The sequence below is a fragment of the Cuculus canorus genome, chromosome 7, assembly GCF_017976375.1.
Source record: "Cuculus canorus isolate bCucCan1 chromosome 7, bCucCan1.pri, whole genome shotgun sequence".
NCBI lineage: Eukaryota > Metazoa > Chordata > Aves > Cuculiformes > Cuculidae > Cuculus > Cuculus canorus.
Genome location: NC_071407.1, coordinates 17494652 through 17515930, shown reverse-complemented (window position 1 = coordinate 17515930; position 21279 = coordinate 17494652). Strand labels below are relative to the sequence as shown.

The following is a 21279-nucleotide window of genomic DNA, read 5'->3' as shown; positions in this document are numbered from 1 at the left end:
GAGACGTTCCTGTTTCACGTGTGCAAGGTAATAATGAGAGGGGCTGCCATGTCAGCTCAGCTACATAAGCTTTTAATTGATCACAGAAATTGTATTTGTTTCAGATGTGTAACAGAAAGAAATGAGAGCTCTTGGGATGTGTAGCTAGTTGAGAACTTAGTAGACTGACATAGGGAAAGGAAATGGATATTATTTGACTGAACAGAGAGGGCCTTTGGTATCCATTGTAAAGCCCTACTTTCTGAACTAGAACATGTTTTGATTTGGATGTTTAGGCATAGGCTATTAAGAGTGGTTAGATATGTTATCTGTGAGGTTGGACTGTTTTGACACCAAGGCTATTTAAAAAAACATTTTTTAGATCACTGTGACATTAATGGTATTGCAAGTGTGGAACCAGTAGGCATGGAAGTGAAATGCTTTTAGTCAGTAAAATACCTGACCTGTATTGTAGTGAATGCATAAAGTAGTATGTAGGTTTGATCAGAGTTACAAAATATATTTGAGGAATACTCACAGATCTCCCAAAAATAATAACTTAATCATTTGTGATTCCTGCTAAGGCAAGGAAGTTGTGACCCAGAAATGAATAACAATGTGCTGGCAAGATTTTGCTTTGGAGGTGTTTCTTTTGAGTGGGTGCAAAGGTGGAAATACAAAATAGTTTTGCCTCTTAATTTCTGCTGAAGTAAACTTTTGGCTTCAGCCAAATGTATTTCATCAGACTTGAACCTAACAATGCTACCTCGATGATCCAGTGGGTCCTTTCCAACCTGGTGATTCTGTGATTCTGTAATCAAATCTTGCATAATCTAACACAGCGTCTTGCCCTGTTATGAGAAAAACATCAATTAGGAATCAGTCAATCACTAGAGAAATTCTTGTGAAAATAAGTCTTGCTCGTTTACTCTTCACAGAATTGTGTGGTCTATAGTATGCTTAACATTCTAGAACTTTCCCAGTCTATGACAATAAAGATGCATATAGTATAAATATTTGTGTTACTTAATCGGTGGCAGCAGCAGCAGCAGATGTAGTCTGAAGGGCTATGCGGTATATCTTTCGTATGAAGTCTTTTCAGTAATACGCCACTTAAAATGAGTATAAACAGTTTATAATATGCAATTTCTGAAATTTATTGCAGCCTAGAACACTACACTGTTCTTACCACAATGGACTTTACAGCTGTAAGCTATTATAACGTTTATCTTCTGCATGTTGATAATGACTATAATCAATTAGGTACAAACAATTATTTCCAGCATCACTTAGAGCAATTTTAAATTATTCCTTTTAAAAGCTTCAATAAAGACCAATTTGGTTTTTTTAAATTCAGGTAAATCTCCATTTATTTTCAGGTACAATCTGACCTATTAATGAACCCATTTAAACTATTACAACAAGTACCAATACAAAGAGCTTTTTCCATTCTTGGCACAAATATAGGTCCATGAGTCAAAAGTACCATGCATTTCTGATTATTCTTAAGAGAAAACATTATTCAAATATATTCATTCCTTAATTTCTGCCACCCACTTAGTCATACGCTGTTTTCATCACTCTGTGTATGAAGTTCGGACTATTTTCTGGGCAAGGCAACTCCCAGAAGCAGGGAAAACCTTGTCATAAGGTATATCTTTCCATCAATTAACAGCTTTTATCACTAATGATGAAACTGTACACACATTAAAAAAAAGGCTCCTGTGGATAATGGATGATTCTATAATAATTTCACATGTAACCTCGACTACCAGAAGACTGCCAGCCCACGAGAAGGAAGATGTGTGTGGGCAGGGAGTTAATTCTCTGGAGGATGGAGCCAGCTGAAGCTCTTGCAACAAAAACAGAAGTGTAGCAGGCAGTGAGGGACTCTCACTTCAGGGTAGTGTCTTATGGGGTGGGTCAGTATATCCCCAGGATGGGTTTTAGTGTGGAGAGGATGAGATGAGCTCTTATGGCTCTAGGATATAACTTCATGGGTTTTAGAGGAGATAAGATGTAGACACTCTTACATACATCTTTCTCATTTATGTAAGAAAGAAGAAATATAGTAAGAAAATTCCTCTCACAAACCGATTGACCTTTCAGCATCTGAATCCATGTACAATTCACATATGTTCACCTAGAAAATAATTGAAAGAAATCAAAACAAAACCCACAGATCTTGTATCTCTTTTAAGGAAATACTGGATTTATTTCAGGGTCGCTGTCACGATGAGGCACTTGGCATGGTGAATCATAGCTGTTAAATGCTAAGAAAAATCAATAATAATTAAGAGAAGGGAAATATACCAATGGGGTCTCAAAGTTCTTATCTGTGTGCTTCTTTGTGCCTTCAGAAAAATAGTGAACGATTGTTGCACAGAAGAAAAAGAATCAAACATCTTAAGCTCATGTTTAAGGAGTTGTGTTGTCGTAGTGAGGTAGGACTCAAAGTTCTCAAGAGACCATTGCACTATGCCTGTGCCCCAAGGCAGGATTGATAATGCCACTGTCATTTGACGGATGTTCAGCAATATTATCTTGAAGACTTTTACTGAGGGAGATGTCATAACCTCCCTAGACAATCTACTTCAGTGCTTAATTATCCTTATTCTTAGGAATTTGTTCCACAGTCTCACCTTGTTTTTTCTTACAGTTAAGAGCAGCAGGTCCCCACCTCTCTGGGATGGGATTTTATTTGATGAAGGATGGGTGTATTGTGTGCAGGTGGAGTGAACTCGGCCCATGGGATTGCTGTACGTTTGAGGAATGCACAATCACTTACACCTCTGGAACAGGACGATGGGAGCTCTCATGCTGATCAAGCCCTGTACAAGGGGCAATAGTTTCCAGGGATAACCCTGCCTCACAATCAAATTGCAAAAGAGCTGGTGCCTGAGGGCTCTTGGGGCTGCTGCCAGGGGCAGCGTGTGTCTGAGAAAACACAGGCCTCTTCTGTATAGACATCTCCTCACTGCTGTCCTCTCCCTGAAGGCCTATGGCATGGGGTATGGGCTGCACCCAGGCAGCAGTGGCAGCAGGAGGGGGTACTGATGATGAGGCAGCTCCTTCCTTCTGGCAGATGGTGTCATGGTGGTAGGAAACAAGCTCATTGCTGAAGTTGACCCTCTCCACAGTGGATCTGGGTGTACCACAGCAGAAGCACCGACAGCCCAGCAGATTGCTGAAAGCCCTCCTGAAGTCTGCATTGAAAGCATAGATTACTGGGTTCACTGAGGAGTTGGCCCAGCCAAACCACACGAAGATGTTGAAGGTGGTTTGGCTAACACAGGGTGACTGTACTTCATGGTTATTCTCCGGCCTGGGCTGACAGAAGGGCAGCAGGCAGTTGAGCAGGAAGAAGGGCAGCCAGCAGCAAACGAAGACTCCCATTATAATAGAGAGGGTCTGCAGCACCTTGGTCTCCTTGCGTAGGGAACTCCGCAAAGAGGAGGTGGGCTCTTTGCTCTGAGCTGGCCACTGTCCTCCTGCTCGCTCGAGGGTGGAGATACGGCGGATCTGGGCCTGGGCAATTCGGTAGATCCTAGTATAGGTGATGATCATGATGGCCACAGGGATGTAGAAGCTGATGAGGGAGGAGGTGATGGCATAAGTGCGGTTCAGGCTGACATCACAGCGGGTCAATCCAGCCAGCCAGGAACCTGGATATCTCACATCTTTGGCTTTATGCCAGTGTAGTTGCACCGGGATGAAGGAGATGAGGATGGAGAGGACCCAGGCCGTGGCTATCATGGCACAAGCAAGGCGCTGAGTCATCCTGCGCTCATATCGAAAGGGGCTGGCGATGGCCCAGTACCGGTCCACACTGATGATACAGAGGTGGAGGATGGAGGCGGTGGAGCACATGATGTCAAAGGCCACCCAGGTGTCACAGAAGCGGCTTCCGAAGAGCCAGGAGCCACCGGCCACCTCAGTGACCGCCTTCCAGGGCATCACCAGGATGGCCACGCAGAGGTCCGAGATGGCCAGCGAGAGCACGAACCAATTGGTGACCTTGGCGCGCAGATGTCGGAAGCGCAGCACGGCCAGGCACACCAGTGCATTGCCCACCAACGTGCTCAGCACCAGCACGCCCAGGAGGCAACCGGTGAGCACCCGTGGACCACCTGCTGTGCTCCCCATCCGCACTGACGGGGCAGCTGGAGCATCACCACCCACCTTGGTTCCCCGGGGTACTCACCACACTGCCGAGCACGGGGATGGCCGAGCAGAGACTTTCCGCTGCAGCTGGAGGGACAGCGGGGCGAGTCTGGCACCGAGCGACCTTTGGGGCTGTGCAACCGGAGCTCGTCCGCAGCGTTGCTTGAGGAGGCTTTTCGCAGCCTGCGGTTTGTGAGGAGCGGGGAGGAGGATTTGGTGCTTCCTGAGGATCTCCTCCTTTGGGAGAACGTGATCAAATTTCAGGTTTCTTAAAAGCAGGATCAAGCTTCGCGTCTGCTCACAGATAGGATGCTGTCACGTCTGGTATCAGATCCGCCTTTTCACCCAAACGGGTCTCTGCTCTTTATTTTTTTGTTTTGCATTGAAATCCTATGTTAAGAAACCAGAAGCATAGAAACCTAAGTCGCCTCTACTTTGGCTTTGCTACATTTAGCAGAAAATTGTTCGTTTGTTTTCTCAGACACAAGCACCCCAAACCCACTTCTGTATTTTTTCAGCCAAAGGTGTTTTCTGATGTACTTCGACAGTTTTCCATTTGCTATTACAATTGTCAGGTAAATATCTTGCATCTATTTTACAGCCTGCATTCAATAAGGTACACTAATGCAAGTAAGGTACAGTCCTTTATTTTGGATGAATTTATACAGTAATCCCGTCATGAGAAAAAAAGAGATTGGGATGTGAATAGAAAATAGCAGCTTGTAATTACTTAACACAGCAAACTAATTAATTTTTAGATGAGGTATTTTATACATTCTTTTTGCCTCCAAATTAGAACTACTTCATCCACTAGTGCCAATACACGTAATTTTCAAGCCAGCAAATATCTGATTTCCAGTGTACTGTTATGATGTTCTAGGTAATTAGAATAGAGACTGGAAATTTTTTAGGCAAGTTTTGAATTGCAAAGCTCACAGCTCAGCCTATAAAAATAATCATATTTAAAATAAACTAGCTGTATTGTACCAGTTCATAACAGATTGTTAACATTTGGTCATGTTTTTTAAGATCCTAGTTGCTTTGTGCCTTGGAGACCACAATCTTCACAATGCAGCCCACAGTGTTATTCCTGCTGTGACACTAAAAACTGGAATGTGTTTCTTGTTAATGTGTTTGTCTATAATACAAAGTCATACTTCAAACAATTTATGAAGTCTTTCCTAACAAAATTGATGCTTTGTTAAAACAGTAGTTGCTGTCAAAACAACACAGGGTGTAAGAAAAGAGCCAACTCCAGACCTTGTCTTACTTGAAACCACCTGTAGTACATGGATTTTGCCAACATCTGCCAGCCACAGCAGGTCTCTGATTTTCATTCTGATACTAAGTCCTAAATCTTAATTTGTAAGAATTATCTACAGACTCACTAATTTGGCTCAATGCGTTTATTCTTATCTAACAATAAATAAAATTCCCCTGAACAGAATGTGTTTTTGAAGAACTGTAAATGGAACAGTAGAAGGAATTAAAGCAATATTGCACTGAAAAGTGCTTTTGCATATTCAGCAGACAGTAATGCTACAGGGCTCCATAGCAAAAGGTAGCTAGCATCATCCTTATAAAACCGTTTTCAGTGTTTCTGTGCATCTCCAGTTCCCAGGAAATTTTAACCTCTATAAATATCTCTACACCCTTTTAGCATGCATTGTAAAGGGAAGTGTATGTGATCCTGCTGGTTTGTGTGCATATGTTTTTATTTGAGTGCCCTACCTCAAAACTTTGAGGTTGTTGCCTGAAGCAAAACCTGACTGTGAGGGGTAGATGTCTGGAAAAAAATAATTTCTTACATTTGTATTTAAAGTGGGCACCTGGGTAGAAGTCAAAACATCTACTAACTATTCTCACCCATGGGAATGTGGCAGTGTGAACTCAACCCTTATTAAACACAAGAGAATCCACACAGAGGGAGATATTTTGAATGCTCTTATCTGAAAGAAAACATCAACACGTTTATCTTCTTAGATACCAGAGGATCCAAGTGCAAGATGCAAATGCTTAAGAAACCGTGCAGTGAGTCAGTGGCAAAGACAGGAATAGAAACATTGCCCTGCTCTTATTCCTATATTGGGCATGGTGGAGTGAAGTGTAAGCTTATCAGAGAGGGAGGAAAGAGAAACATGGGGGAAAACACAATGCTGTGTGAAAATCAGTGTCTGCAGTGAGTTGAGAAGGCTGTAAAGTTTAATTTCAAGGCCTGTAGCTATTTATTGAGTTAATCTTACTTGGGATAGAACAGGACGGGTCTGAGCAAAGTAACTTAAAAAAAAAATACTGATGGGCTGGATAAAATGGTGCATCACCTCCCCTGTAGCAACCAGCTCCTGACCTTGAGCTCAGCCAGGCGAGGGAGAGCAGTGCTTACTCCTGCACCTCCCCTCCATTGAACCCAGTGCCACAGACGAGGCCCTCAGGTGATATCCCAAGCTCCATCCTTGGGGAGGTCTGCTGCCGCACCACCTCCACTATTTGTTGCTGGTGCCACAAAACAAACACACAAATGGGCAGCCTTCATATAAATGTTTAAGGAAAGGAAAGAAGCAAAGTCAGACTTTACATTCCACCCCATGACTTAAACATCTGTCACAGAACTCAAACCCACAACTCAAGTCCATGCTGTCTATAGTGGTGAACCTTATAAGAACGGAAGAGGATAAGGAGAATAAGGCCAAGGAAGCGATAGTCAAATCCCGGATCCACAAGCCATCAGCTTGCCCAGTCAGAAGACTGGGGTTATTTCCTAGGTCCATGAGCTGTCAACTCATGCCTAGGTCTCTTTCGACTTGCCCAGTCAAAGGACAAGGGGCGTTTCCTAGATCCACAAGCTGTTAGCCCATGTAGGCCTCTTTTGACTTCCTCAGTCGAAAGACATGGGGTATTTCCTGGATCCACTAGCTGTCAGCTTGCACCCAGGCGTCTTTCAAATTGCCCATTTGAATGACAGAGGGTATTTCCTCAAGCCAAGCCTCAAGGTGCCCCCTGAAAGGGCTCTGCAGTTTGTGTGTCCTGTGCTGCCATGCTGCAGGCTGCTGGGAAGAAAGAGCCTTCAGCAGGTAAGTGACAGCAATCGAGGTGCATGCAGGCTAATGCAAGATCTCACTGATGGTCACTGGTCTCATGATGACAGCAACTGTAGATTTCAGTGATGTTTATCCAGTGCCAACCATTACTGCTTTGTCAAAGGAATGTAATACCAGAGGTGGTTAATTAAATAGTTTAACGTTGAGATCTTATCTGAATGGGGGAGCATTATTATAATCAACTTCATGAGGTAGTATCTTAATAGAATGTGGACACATTGTGCAAAGATGTATTGAGGTACTGGTAAAATGATGCTCTAAATAAGTTGTCTTCCCTGCAGTATGAAAACCCATTGACAGCATGTGAGTCAGACTAATCTGGGTTCTGTCATTACCTTTACAGCTACTTTTGGGGACTGATTTTATATGTATCAGAAGAAAATGTCACTGAAGAAAATAACATAGCACCTGAAACCAATATGAATGCTGTATAGCTAGAGAATAGATCATACATATGTGTGAGCGCGTGCACTTACCATCTTGGCTTTACACATGATATTCACACTTTTACTGCCATGTGAATTTTGTGAACTTGATCATATACTGAGACTGCCAATCTAACTGTATAGCAAATCCAGCATTTACTGTTGAAAGTTAGCGACCTTTTTATTACATAGGTATGGATTAGCTGTATGACAGAAGTGGACTTCACTGAATAACTCATTGTTTCAGAACCTGTCTAGACAAGTTAAAGAAAGAATAACAGCTAAGTATCAAAGCACGTTTAGGCTGTTCAAGCTTAACAGAAATTATTTGAATGTGCGATGTCCAGTACAGAGACCACTGTAGCTCTTCACATCATTTGAATTTAATATGGCTCTTAAAGTGATATCACTATGAGTTGTTTATAATCAGCTCTTGAGTTTGGAATACCTTTAAAGTTAAGGAAGGAAGAATAAAAGTGATGTAATATCTAACTAAATTACTTTCTGGGAGAAGTACCTGGCTTCTTTCCCAGATATAAAGGCCAGAGATGTCAAATTCACTTTTTGGAAAGGTACTCCTAGCATCACTATAGGCTAGATAATGAATGCCAGTCTGTGGAGATGTTGTGATGCTTTCATATGATCTAGTTTGGAAGACAGCCCCTATTTGTGATCGGAATTTCCTGTGTAAGGGTGCTAGGGCTTTTCCACAATTCTTTGCTAGTATCACAACGCAATGAGAACTCAGCAATGAAGATGCTGCCTCTTGCATGTTTGGACCACTAAGCAGTTAAACAGATTTCCTTGAGAGATAAATGGAAATTTCTCAGCTTTTAAAGCAATCTTTCATGGAGGATAATATTTAAGGAATTTTAAATGTCAAAGAATGTTTTCCATCAATTCTCCCTTGTTACTCCTTTGATAAAATCAAGACAGCAGGAACTTTGCTGATCAGATCCTTTCCCACCATAATCAATGAGGTATTTTATTGTAGCATGGTTGACAAATTGACTAGATGCAGGGTCTCTACATCATACGTATATCTATTTTATGTAATCTAAACAGAGCGGTTCTATGTTATTCTATTGAGTGGATAACTTAAGCTTTGCCTAAACTGAGCTATAGGCATGTATTGCAGCATGCTCCAACATTCTCATCCATACTGCGAACTTTGTTACAGCATGTCCTGGTTCCCTTCCTGCTGTTGTACCTGTTTCTTTCTCATGGACACCAGACTGTGCAGGGATTGACTGCATTACCATACCCTGAAGTCTCTCGCTGCAGCTGGGTCAGCATATATCTACAGTATACATATGAATATCTAGATCTACAAATTTGGATGTTTTCAGAGTTTCTTCAGTGTAGAGATTGTGGGTGTTAGTTACAGACCTGATCCTGGCTTCTAGCAGATACCAAGGCATTCGGTTGAGACTCTACTGAGCAATTCTTTTCAACCCAATGTCTTGAGTAAATCCCTCATTGGGAGTGCCTGGAGATTACTCTGTAGAGTTATAATTTCAATAGAGGTGTGCTATTTTGACCCTTCAGATCTCACAAAAAAGCTGTGTATTTTTGCTAAGAGCCTAACCACTTCATCTATGAGTGCTTTCAGAGTTCTTGGGTATGCCATCTGGACATGACGCCTCTTATGCTTTTAAAACGATAGGATAGCTCAGATTTATTTTACAGCTCTTCACTCTGACAGAATGATTTATTTTTGCTACTAGAAAAGATTAGGTCAAGGGTAGCTGTCTTCTATCGCATTCTCCAGTTTAGAACTGAAGTAGAGAAGAAAACATCATCTTTCCTGGTATGGCCTAAATCTTCTTTGATTACTCCCTTTAACCTCTGTTGATACAGGAAATGCACAGATCTATTTAGGGCCATACCAACCCTTCTAATTCCTTTCTTAGTCTCTCTCTCTGCTGTAGCTTACTATTCCTGAGGCTGTTTTCAGTAGTTAGTTTTGGAGCTGGACCCCAGAATTCAAAAGTACTGCACTTTGGCTGAGCTGCTGCTGGGCATTCATCGTTTCACCACACTGGATTTTGCCAAATTGCTTTCCTGGAATTCAGAGGTACACGTCTGTTTGAACATCTCTGTGGTTTCCTTAAACAATAGCTAACACTAATGTAAAGATCCTGCCCCCTTCATCATTCTCTTATTTAAGCAGTTTTAGAGTCTTTTCATTTCATGGAAGTCTACCATTTCAAATATAATTAGTGTGATTAACATACAACTACTCCAAACAATAGATACTGTAAGTAACAAAAGAGTACATGGTATATTTAAGTGCTAAACTTTTTTGAAAATAACAGGTAGATTTAAACATTCCTTTAAAAGCTTTAAAATAAATATATGAAGAATGAAGCAGTGTAGGAGGTCAAATCAACTGTCATTTGAAATGCAACTATAATGTGAACAGCATGAAAGAGAACAATTTATAGAATCACAGAATGCCAGAAGGGGCCTCAAGGATCATCCAGTCCAAGCTTTTTTAGTAATACATAGTTTGCTTTGCAAAGCAACCTTTCCTAACTGTACATATAACTTGAAATATCTTACTTCAAATTTCTATTTAGTCTTTCCTGTTAGCAATAAATACATATAAAGAAATTTAACATTTCTAGACATTTTCTTTCAAAAAGTCAAACAAATGGTTCAGTACTCTGCCAAGAAACGAATGAATACTAAGCAGAAAAAACCTATGCTCATATTTCACCACCATTTTTTTTCAGATAAAGCTAAGAGGAGTCTTTGTCCTTTATTTTAGTCTGCTGAGTAAGGCTTAGTTTAAAGGTAAAATCCATCTTTTGAGCATCATGCATTCCATGTTTTCAGTAGGTGACCTTTGGTTATGGCACTTTTCTGATCAGCTTCAGTAATTTGACCTGTTCTCCAGGGAAGTTCTGTGTTGATATCACATTGATAAGCTCATCATTTTGTTTTCTTTTATCAAGATACTCTTCCTTCCATTATTCTTCAGAATTAGCATAGGTGAACCTCTTGGGTTTTCCCTGTCTGATGTTCTCATTGGCTTGGTTTTCATCAGCTTCCTTGGCTTGTCCCTCCTCAGCATGGTTCTAGTTTGCTGCTTCCACCAAAGAAGCCCAGATCTGAGAATAGGGCTGGCAATTTATCACCCTTGGCCTGCTGGTTCGGACCTTCTTGGTGACTGAACACTAGTATTTTTCACTCAGCACCTTCAAAGGCAAATACTTCCAAGCAAGTATTAATATTTCCCATTTAATATAGATAAGCAAATGCCCCTTCCTAACTTGGGCAGGGCTGTAATGTCCAGTGTGACATTTAGGTACAGTCCAAAGTCCCGGAGGTAAACCCAGAAGCTTTAATGCACAGGCAGCCCTGGGACAGTGCTTGTGACTATTCTGATCTTGAGCAGAACTCAGTGGCAGAGTTTACTATAAAGCAGAGCAGCATACAAGGCTGACTGGAGTAATGCTGGGGTTGAGTTTGCTCCTGAAACGACCCATAGTTTAGGACACAGAAATATGGTTTTACAGCAATCTTTGCCCTGTTGCACATGAGCTGTATTTTTGAGTTGAGCAGCACAAAACCCAGCGCTTTCTTTACTGAACAACACAATGTGTCCAGCTGCTGGAGTACTTTATGACAGTGTCTGCCTTTTTCCAGAGAGGCAGGGCAAAGAGCTTTTTGAATTTGCTCTTTCAACAGAAATGCAACATACATTACATTGCTATAGTAATCAGTGCCTACGTTATTTTAACCAGTGTTTAATCTAAATTAAAGTAATCAAGATAATAATAATGTGAAAGCTAGTCTATAATAGTGGTGAGTACTTCAAAATGTTACCTCCATATACTTTGGGATACAAATGCTTCATTGACTGTCATTGCTTTTATAAAAAAAAAGCTTTAAAATTAAGATTAAAAAAGGCAATCCATCATACATTTCCAATAGAGGGCATACCCAACATTATACAGAATGAAAAAATGTTGAAATGCACTTTTACTAACTGATGTGGCAGAACTATTGCCAAGTTATATTCAGATTCTTATAGTGATTAATAATTTAATTCCACTTCTGACAAAAAGTAATCTTCTAAGTTGGGAATGTATCTCTTCAGTTTGCTTCAGAATATGCAGATTTTAATTATTCAGAAAATCAATGTGAGTTTTCCTCACCTTTTTGCCCATGTCCCCACGATGTGTAAATAGATTTCTGAGAGATGTGTGATATTTTCAAAGGGTAGACTGCAAATGGATTTTCTGTCTACATGGGGCAGTGCTTAGCATTAAGAAGTGAAATTTAATCTCTACTCAAAATTATTTGACTTTAAGGAATTTCAGACAGACACAGCATTGCTTTTTGCTTTGTTCTGTGTTTGCTTATTGTAGAAATTTAGTGAAACGGGGCCTGTCAGCAAGCTGGAAAGCTTTATAGCATCCTGCAGATGTGATACATGGTAGCCACTGAATTTTAGTGTTTCACAAGGAACACTTCAATCTCTTGTCTTGTAAAAATCTGCATGCGGCCAGTATTGGAATTGGTAGGACTACATAGTCAGAAGACAGAGAGATGATGTGCAGTGCTTTCTGTCCTGAAGAGATGATCACGCCACTGCCACCAGTAAAGCTTGGTGCTTGCATAGCCTGGGTTTGGGGAACAACAACTGTAAGCAAGGCAGAAGGGATGTCAGGAAGCAGATAAAAACATTCTGAAGGCTTCATATCCCTATATTCACTCTTCTTTCTTTGAAGATCCCACATCCCTACAATCTATTCTACCTGTATTTTAGAACAATCCTTGGATTCCTCTCAAGCACTCATTTGACAGCACAAGCTTTCTATTATTTAAGCTAGGTTATTAGCCCACACTAGCAGGCAATGGCAAGCCTAGTTTACCCACTTACAGCAAGCTCATGGCTGGACTGAAGCATTTAAAGTAACTGGGCACTGATGTTCAATGACACAACAGATAAAATTTCCACAGCCTACACTGGCTACTTTAGAAAATTATTTAGATTCCAGTTCTTGTTCTTTACCGTCAAGGCTCTCCCAGACTTCATGCTAGCAAAGGCCACCTAAAATATTCACAGTAAAGTTCATAGTTAGTAACTGCTTGTGAACTGTCCCTGGTCAGAAACAGTCCTAGCCCAAGAAGTTCCAGTGCCTCACACAACTTGCTACCTAGTGGTCCGTGTTTCTTCTCTAGCAAAAGCTGAGCAAATTTGTGTTTAAAAACAACACAAATAAGTGAAAGTCCTTGTCTGTAGCATGTGCCTCTTTCCCTGTGGAAGAACATGACAAATATTAGTTGCACTGGCTATGTCTTTAATGTATGGCAGGTACTTCCCATAAGACATCCCAACCATTTAGATTGGGGACCAGGATCATTTCAGTTTTCCTTGGCTTTCCATGTATGGAAACTGTTGCATGGAGAAGTGGAGGCATGATGTATGATTAGCTTTTAACATTCAGTCAAAATAAAATGAATTATACCCCTGGAACTAAGAAATGAGAAGTGTTCCACTGTCCCACAATACAGACGTAGCCATTATCTAATGGCAGTGCTTATAGCCATTACTTAATGCTCTCCTGGACTGGGACACTGCAGTGATGAGCATAGCAGAAAAAGCTGTATAGAATAACTCAGTAACACAAGTGTTCAGTGCTGTCTGGAAAATAGCTGAGGATATGTGTAGGATGCAGCACTGCATAACTAGGAGGTAATATTTCTGAATAGTAAATACAGGCCTCATTTTTTTTTTCATTTTCCTCATTCCTAGCCATCCATGGTGCCAAATGTTGCATATTGTTTTGCATAAATAGACAAATATTTCTTAGTAAATATACATAACAAATGACCTTAATAAATAAGACATTCAGCAAGTTTCTCCCCTTTTGCACTAACTGTGATTAGTCCCAGTCATTCTCTCTGTGCCTGACTGCAGTGTTTCTCAAGGGAATGTCTCCCAGTTTAGCACAGCTTAAGTGTGGAGCACTAAATTGAACCTTATCCTTTTCAACCACTCCCTGTTATTCTGTTTGCCCAAGATAAAGGAGACCTTTTCTTTTAAGGATAAACTCTCATTTACTACAATCTGCTGCTGGCTCAGCATTCACAAGCAGCGCTTCATAAACCGAGATAGGCAACTCCTGCTACCAGATACTTATTCACGTGTCTCTATTACCCAGCCTCATGTCCTGTGAAACCAACCGAACTGCGAGGCCAACAAATCAACATGCCAAAAAATTGTTATTTCTCACTCATGTCACTTTCTTAGCATGAGTCACTGTATTGCCACGCAAACAGCTGAGATGGTATAACAAGAAGCAGAATTTAGGAAGGTGAATGCGTGACCAGGAGCTGGGACAGAGGAAGGTCTGTTCACATCAACATTGTCACTGAAAACCTGTTTGCTTTTTCTACCATTTGCTCTTATACACGCTGTGACAATTTCTTCAACTTTCCATGAAAGGTTTGAAAGCTTCTGTGTTGATCACCTCTTAGGAAAACAGTTTATAATTGAATTCAATTAGAGGATTTAATCTACAAGTAGTCCTAAACCAAATTCCTCCTGAATTTAGGAGGACAGACTCTACCAAGTTCCATTTGATTTTCTTAGTGCACTTCTCTTGCCACTAAACTTAGTGGACAGAGTTCCAGAGCACCCAGAACCTGATGCTCAGCCTCAGCAAACATTTTACACCCATACTGTATATATACATATCACCTGTTTGTTCAGGGCAGCATAAAAGCAGATCGATTAGATTATTTCTAAATAAAAGTTAACATTAATTTAGCTTATGAAACAAAGAAAATGTGTTTGAAGTATGCCAACTGAGTCTTGTTCTCGTAGGCCTCAATGTGCGTTAAAACACTTTTTAAAAAAGAATACATATCCAGCATGACTTGGCAAAAATCAAAAGGAAAAATCCCAAGAATCTTTTTTTTTTTTTTTTTTGCTGCTTGTGTTTTATCAGCTACAGAAGTGATTTTATTATGTTTTTTCATAGTTTCAGTGACACAGCAAGCAAACAGAGCACAAGGCTGAGACAGGAATTTGTGATAAGGTTGTAAATATCATGTGGGAGGCTAACAAATCTTTATCAACTACATATCAACTTTAGAAAAGTAAACAATAAACCTTATAAAACACTCTTATTTCATGTGACAATAAATGCTTGTAGGAAAAGTGTAAAGAATTGTCCATGCAGTTGAATGAGCTCCCACAAAAATATTTACCGCTGTAGGCTAAGGACCATGCTAACATCCTGCCTGGAAACAGGAAAGGGTTGAGGCTGAATATGTAAATCAGATTGGGTCTAATTAACAAATTAAATAAATAAAGGAAAAGGTGTTGTTGGTCCTAAAAACTGAACCCCAAACAACTCAGAAGGAGTATCACTGGCCAAAATATTACCAGGGAAGAGAGAAAAGGGCTCAGATCTCTTCTTCATTAATAGCAACTCCCCTTTCATTTCATCCTGAAAATATGCCTCCATTAACAACACAGGGATACGACTGAAAGTGTGCTAAGGAGAAGCTTGCAGTGTACAGGAGACTGCCAAACATCATATCTCTGAACATCTTAATTAATTGCTGTCTGCAATGAGATCTTGTCCAGAAGGCTTTGTATTAAAAGTGCAAGCCGTTATTAGTGGGGTGCAAAGATGTTCTCGCCAACGTAGCATTTCCAAAGAAACAAGAGCCTCTGGAGTGGATTGCCAAAGAGCACAACTATATTGCAAACAGAAGAATATCTGATGTTTTGGGAGCCCTAAGGTACAGTTCTTCCTGTATATTGATTTGAGGAAGCCATTCTGTATTTTAATTACAGAAGTAATGAAACAGTATAGGGAAAACAACAGCTACACATTGGTTATACGTGTAACTATTTAAAGTATATTTCAGTTATCAGCATTGGTTGGCACAAGAGGTAAACTAGGATCTGCAGCCTTGCTAGTAATTTTTTTGAAAACGAGAGCATAGTGAATGGGCATTGGCTTTTTTTTTTTTTAACAGTTTGTTCATCTGGGTTTGGTTTTGTTTTGTTTTGTTTTGTTTTGTTTTTAACAGAGTAGTGTTGTTTCTCAGCACTTGGGGACAAATCAGAAATTGACGGTTTCCTCATTCATAGTTTCCAGAACTGCAGACAGTGTCAGATTTATGAGCTGCAGATGGGAATTGGAGATGAGCACAGGAACTTACATAAGAAAGGTCATCCCTGGCAGACTAAGGGTCTGTTTAGCCCAGTATCCGGTGTCTAGACCAAAGGCTGGGTCTCTCTTACTACTGCTAGGAAAATGTCTGAGCCTCCCCAGGAGCACAAGCAGCCGTACAAGCTCTATCTCAGTGGTCTCAACTTTGAAACGATGGATGAATTCCTGAAATTTCTGTGAGCATGCTCTGACTGACAGTATCTTGCCAGACCTCTCATCCAACCACTTGCCCAGTTTCCCCTTAAATCCCTGTAAATGTTTTGCATCTATAGCATCTAGCCCCAAAACTTGTCCTTTTACTCTTTCCCAGGAGAATGCCTCTTGCTCGTGCATTGCCTGTGCTCTCTATCTGTAGACAACGCAGATGGGCTTGTGAGATAGATTTCAAGTGAGCTAACTTGCCCTTTAGAGTTCTCTCTCGGGGACCTGAAAAAAGTGTTTAGAAATAGGGAGGAGGAGTCTGGCCTGTGGACTCACCACCTCTTGGGCTCGGTATGGGGGTTCATTGCAGTCCCTGCACAGCAGCTTATGTAAAAGTAAATATATCTTACCACTCTGCAAGATATTAATGACACAGAAGCAGATCACCTGTCTCCTCAAATTATTTGCTATTCTTTTCATAAACATAAATAAGGCCAGAGGAAGGCTGGCTGGAGCTTAGGCCACTGTATCTGTTATGGCAGTTAGCTCTGGGCAAAACAGTCTTGTAATTATTTTAGAGGCACTAGGAACATTGTTTTTGCTTCCCTCCAGTAGACCTGTTATATAAAGAAAATGATTTTTAACACTTTCAGGTTTAGCATTTTCAGTAGCCTTTCTGATGTTAAAATTTGCTGCTGTATTAGGTTTTGTGTGCTGGCATTCAAAATACAAAGCTGCCACCTTCTTTATGGCAACGTGCTAGTGATGGGAAAAGATTTAGATGTTTACTTTCCTTAGACCAGTTTTTTTCAAATAATATTCAATATTACAGCTGTCTGGCATTTTGCATGGGGAGATATTAATGCAAGGTCTAGTCCAGAAAATCTCAGATATCTGGCACCAAAGAGGAAAGATGATTCCTGGCTTGTGGCAAAGGCATGCTTTTGAAGAATCTCCACTGGCATTTGATAAGCAGTCTAGGTAAACATCAGTGTTAGTGCTAACCAAGAATGTTTATGGTAATATTAGTTTGCAGGCTTTGTGATCTAAATACACTGTGCTAAAATGATGCTCAAGAGCTGTGGTCACAGCCCTTTTGTTGGTTTGGGTTTGGGTTTTTTTTGTAGCAGAGCTCAGTCTGATAGACTTTCGAACTTAACTACTTGATACTTCTGCTCAAGGTGTTAAGCATCTAAGGTTTTTAAACTTTCATACTAGACCTGAGCTCCCATGGAGATGTCAGTTTGGTGAGGAAAGCTGTTCACTACATTCTGCATTTCAGCAACAGGTTCTTGTTCCTGAATGAATGCCTTAAGATTTTTGCAGTACTGCTGGTAGCATTGTGTAAGCCTAGTTCTGCAAGGACCACACACCAAAGTATGCAGAGTTCACAACCATGTGTTTTTAGCACTGCTCACAGTATACCTTGTCACAAATGTTTGCAAGATTACTCCCTTTGCCCGTGTTCACAGCTTCCTTAGAAACAACTGCCTCACTTATGGCATTGCAGGATATTCTTTATGCTATGAATGGGTGAGTAAAAATGTTCTTTATCACTAAAATTACTGGATGGGGCAACGCAAATCAAAATGGAAACCAGAGCTGAAAGTAATGACCTCGAATTGTGCTAATTATATGAGATGTGTGACATTTCCTAAGTGCTCAGACCTTCGACAGGGTGCAGTGATAGACAGGGGCTATTCCTAATGAGGGATGGTACTGAAAGGTCAGCTGTCAAAACCAGTCCAGGACGCAGACAGTTTTAGTTCTTTGTTGCCGATGTATTTAACAACCAAGTAGGCCACTTATTTCAGGCATCAAGTCTGGGTCACTGTAACACACTATAAACCTCTGGAATGAGGGGCATGCTTGCAGATCCTGCAAAGGAGTATTGAAAAGCCTGACTTTTTCCTTACATGCTATTTTAATTGTAAACTATTTGGAACAAAGTCTATTTATTTGCACACAGTTTCAGTAAGGACTTGTTTAGCTGAAAGTTGTACATGCTGCTTCTATTATAACATAAAATAACGGATCCAGTGAAGATTGCTTCCTTTCTCTTTCAATGACCAACAGTGAGAACAAACTAGCCAGATTTCTCTCATTTAGCTCCCATTTTTTGTGCATTCTCTTGCTACCACCCCAAAACCGAAATAGCACTAGAAGCCGACAGCCTTCTAAGGCAGGAAAGATATTGCTCTCTTCTTTTTGACATCCAAAATGCCTCAAGTATCTTCTCTATAACTGAGATATTTTATAAATTGAGGTAGAGGCTTTGATACTGTAGAAGTTTTTAGGAAAAGAAAAAGAACTCAGCTTCATGTTTATGTAGTGTAACTCTTCACAGATTCTGATTTGGTAAAGTTGCATCATTCGTAGGGGTCACTTTTGAGAGCCAAGAGCACAAATGATCATATTATATGCAAATTGCCCTTATCAGTTTGAGGACAATTTTAAATCACTGCCTAATAAACTATTCACAATATTCATCTAAGCAGCTATTTTCTTTTCACTAATAAATTACGCTATTCCTGATTTGAATGTGTCTAAAACATTGGATACTAAGGGTCTCGCGACCAGATTAGAACTATAGTATAAATAATTTCATTTTTAACAGTATCAGGCAATAGCACAGTTACTATATGGTGTGTTTAGAATAGAATCATATGTTTTAATTTCTTCAATGTCAAGGTGAAATAAGAAGTTCTCACTCTGGCAAACCATTCCCAACCTCCATCAACAGTTTAACTCTCTATCTCACTTGTGATGATTCAATTGTTTGGGAGACCTTGCCCTAAAATGAATCAGTGAAATGTGCTTACTACTCAGGTAAATTACTTTGGGAAATTCTGCTTGCTGCATCAGTTTAACTAAAATACAACAGAAGTGCAAAGTGGATGGATGAGCCCCTTGCCCAGATCCATAGACTAAAAGAGGAGGATCCGCGGCATAAGCTGCACGTATGTTGCACCATCTCCTTGCACAGAGAGCCTCTATAGTGCCCAGGATACGTGTTCACTCAGCAGGCATGGTGATCAGACCCTACGCGTTCGAGACAAGACAGATTAGTGTGGAGAACAGAAAACCTACCATCTTAGTTACAGCAGCAAGATTAATTAATATGCTTTAGTTAATCCAAAATCTTAATTAGCTCATCTGTGCCATTGGTTTGTTTCGACCAAAGTAGCCTACAAATTGGTCCCACAAGCATTTCAGCTGGCATATCCAAAGGATGGGTAATCCTGGCAACTTTTACTGGGCATTTTTGCAAGCAGCTGAGGCCAATGGTCCTTTATGTGGCATGGCTGTAGCCGGATGAGGCTGCATGCCTGTTACGGAGACAGACAAGGCAGAATTAAATCCCAATCAGATTTATTTCTTCTGCAACCTCTGTGATCCTAAGTATTTGCCAGCTACCCATGTCAAAAGGGGTGAGACTTGCTTGTTTCATGTAGAACACCTAGTGTTGGCCATCTGACCTCAGAAGTACAGTTACAAGATGACAAGAAAAGGAAACAGCTCTGCCTCTTCATTTTAAAATTTTTTTTTCTAAAGTAAAGCTCATAAGGCTTTATTTTGCAAAGTCCCAACAGGAAGTCATAACATAAGAAAGGGCATCGACTTTTTATGTCAATGAAGATTCCCAGTTTAAAGCTTTCTTTCTAAAATGATCACAATTTTAAAGAAAAAACTCATGGCTGTTCCTTCCCTATTTCTATGTGGTGGGTGAGGTCCCTCTCTCTGGGCATGTCCCACTTGCCTGCCTTTAAAAGCAAGAACCTCCCCAATGATGCAGGACCTTTGCAGGAGGAGTTACCAAATGGAGGGCTTTTCTGGCCAAGGATTTCCAAGAGGATGGTACATCCCTTGTTATGAGCTGTGAGTATCTACTGTAAGGATAGAAAAGTAGTCTGTTGGGTTGAGGGGCTATGTTTGGATCAGTAGTAACTGACTAGACTTTAAGTGGGGCCCATGTTGTTATGGCTGCTGTGGGGACTTGAAGCCCCTTTACCCTTTCTTTTGCCTGTGATTTTTGTCCTTGATTCCCCACTAGGCAAAGGGAACTGCAATAACTTGGCTTTTTTCCTCTGAGATGTGGTTGGAAATGCAGGTGCGGTCATCTGCCTCCCAGTGTTAACCCGAGGGATTCCGAGACCCTGTCGCTACCTTTACAGGATTCACACCAAGATTTCAAAGCCCCAGTCCTATTTCTGTTTTCTCCTTCTGTCGTTGCCCCCAGCAGCTCAAGTATGTCCTATCCATTCACAAAAGGGCCAGGGGCAGGCCCGGCTGCTGCGCTGCCAGCCTGAAGGCTCCGCATTTGCGGTATCCCTGATCTTCCTCAGGACCCTGGCCACCTCTCCCCTTCCCACCCAGCAGGAGAAGTAGTTACTCTTACAAAAAGTGGAGTATTTTGATTTAAGCTAAAGTAGAATTGTTTCATCTAAGTAATAGTATTTTTTGAAGGTTAGAGAGAATGTCCTTCTGATAGCATGTTTTCTTTAAAATGGTGTTTTTCCAGACACTGTTTATTCTTTGGATAAGATACCGCCTGGTGTGCAGTGTGTGCTGTGCTGAACAGAGGTAGCTTCTTCTGTGATCCCCTCTGTTTGCAGTGTTTCCATATCCCAAGGGCGAGGTCAAGCTGATAGCTGGAGCCAGCTTCAAATTAGCAAGAGATTTGTCTGCTGTAAAGTTCATAATAACAGTAAAATTAGTCGTTGAAAAGAAATAGAATACGCGTAAGATTTCTGGGAAAATTTATCCATACGCATATAAGTGGGAAATACATTCTGTATGCAGTTCTTGTCGCAGTGAACACAATTGATGGAGATCACTTCCTCGTGTTGCCCAGGCCTGATAAAGGGTGCTCGCTTTCTAAATCACCAAAACGAGTCTTAAAAGTTTATTTCCCAGCATTTTCGGTATCGCCCCGCCCCGGGCCGGGCCAGCGCGTCCTGCCTCACCCCCGTAACCCCGCCTTCACCTGCGGTCCCAGGCGTCCCTCGCAACGCCTTTCATGCCGCTAAACCCCTTCGTGTTCTCGCTATTCCTTCCAAACGGCGGCCGACAGCGAAGCTGCGGAGCGCCCCGCGCTGCCCTCCGCCAGCTCGGCCCCGCCTGTCCTCGGCGAGGCCCGGAGCGCCGGCGGTGGGTGCCGGCGGGGGGCCGGGAGGGGGACGCGGGACCGGGCTGCGGCACCGGGGTGCGGCAGCCGCCACGCGAGGCTCCGCTCTGGCGGGGAAAGGTCCCGTCTCGTTGGCA

At 41.3% G+C, this 21279-nt stretch overlaps 1 protein-coding gene across 1 annotated transcript; it reads right to left on the bottom strand.

The window, feature by feature from the left end:
* Nucleotides 1-1720: 1720 nt before the first annotated feature.
* On the bottom strand, nt 1721-4452 carry LOC104067950 (D(1) dopamine receptor). Its single transcript, XM_009570762.2, has one exon. It carries the CDS (start codon nt 4123-4125, stop codon nt 2764-2766), a length of 1362 nt encoding a protein of 453 aa, XP_009569057.2. The 5' UTR covers nt 4126-4452; the 3' UTR covers nt 1721-2763.
* Nucleotides 4453-21279: the final 16827 nt, after the last annotated feature.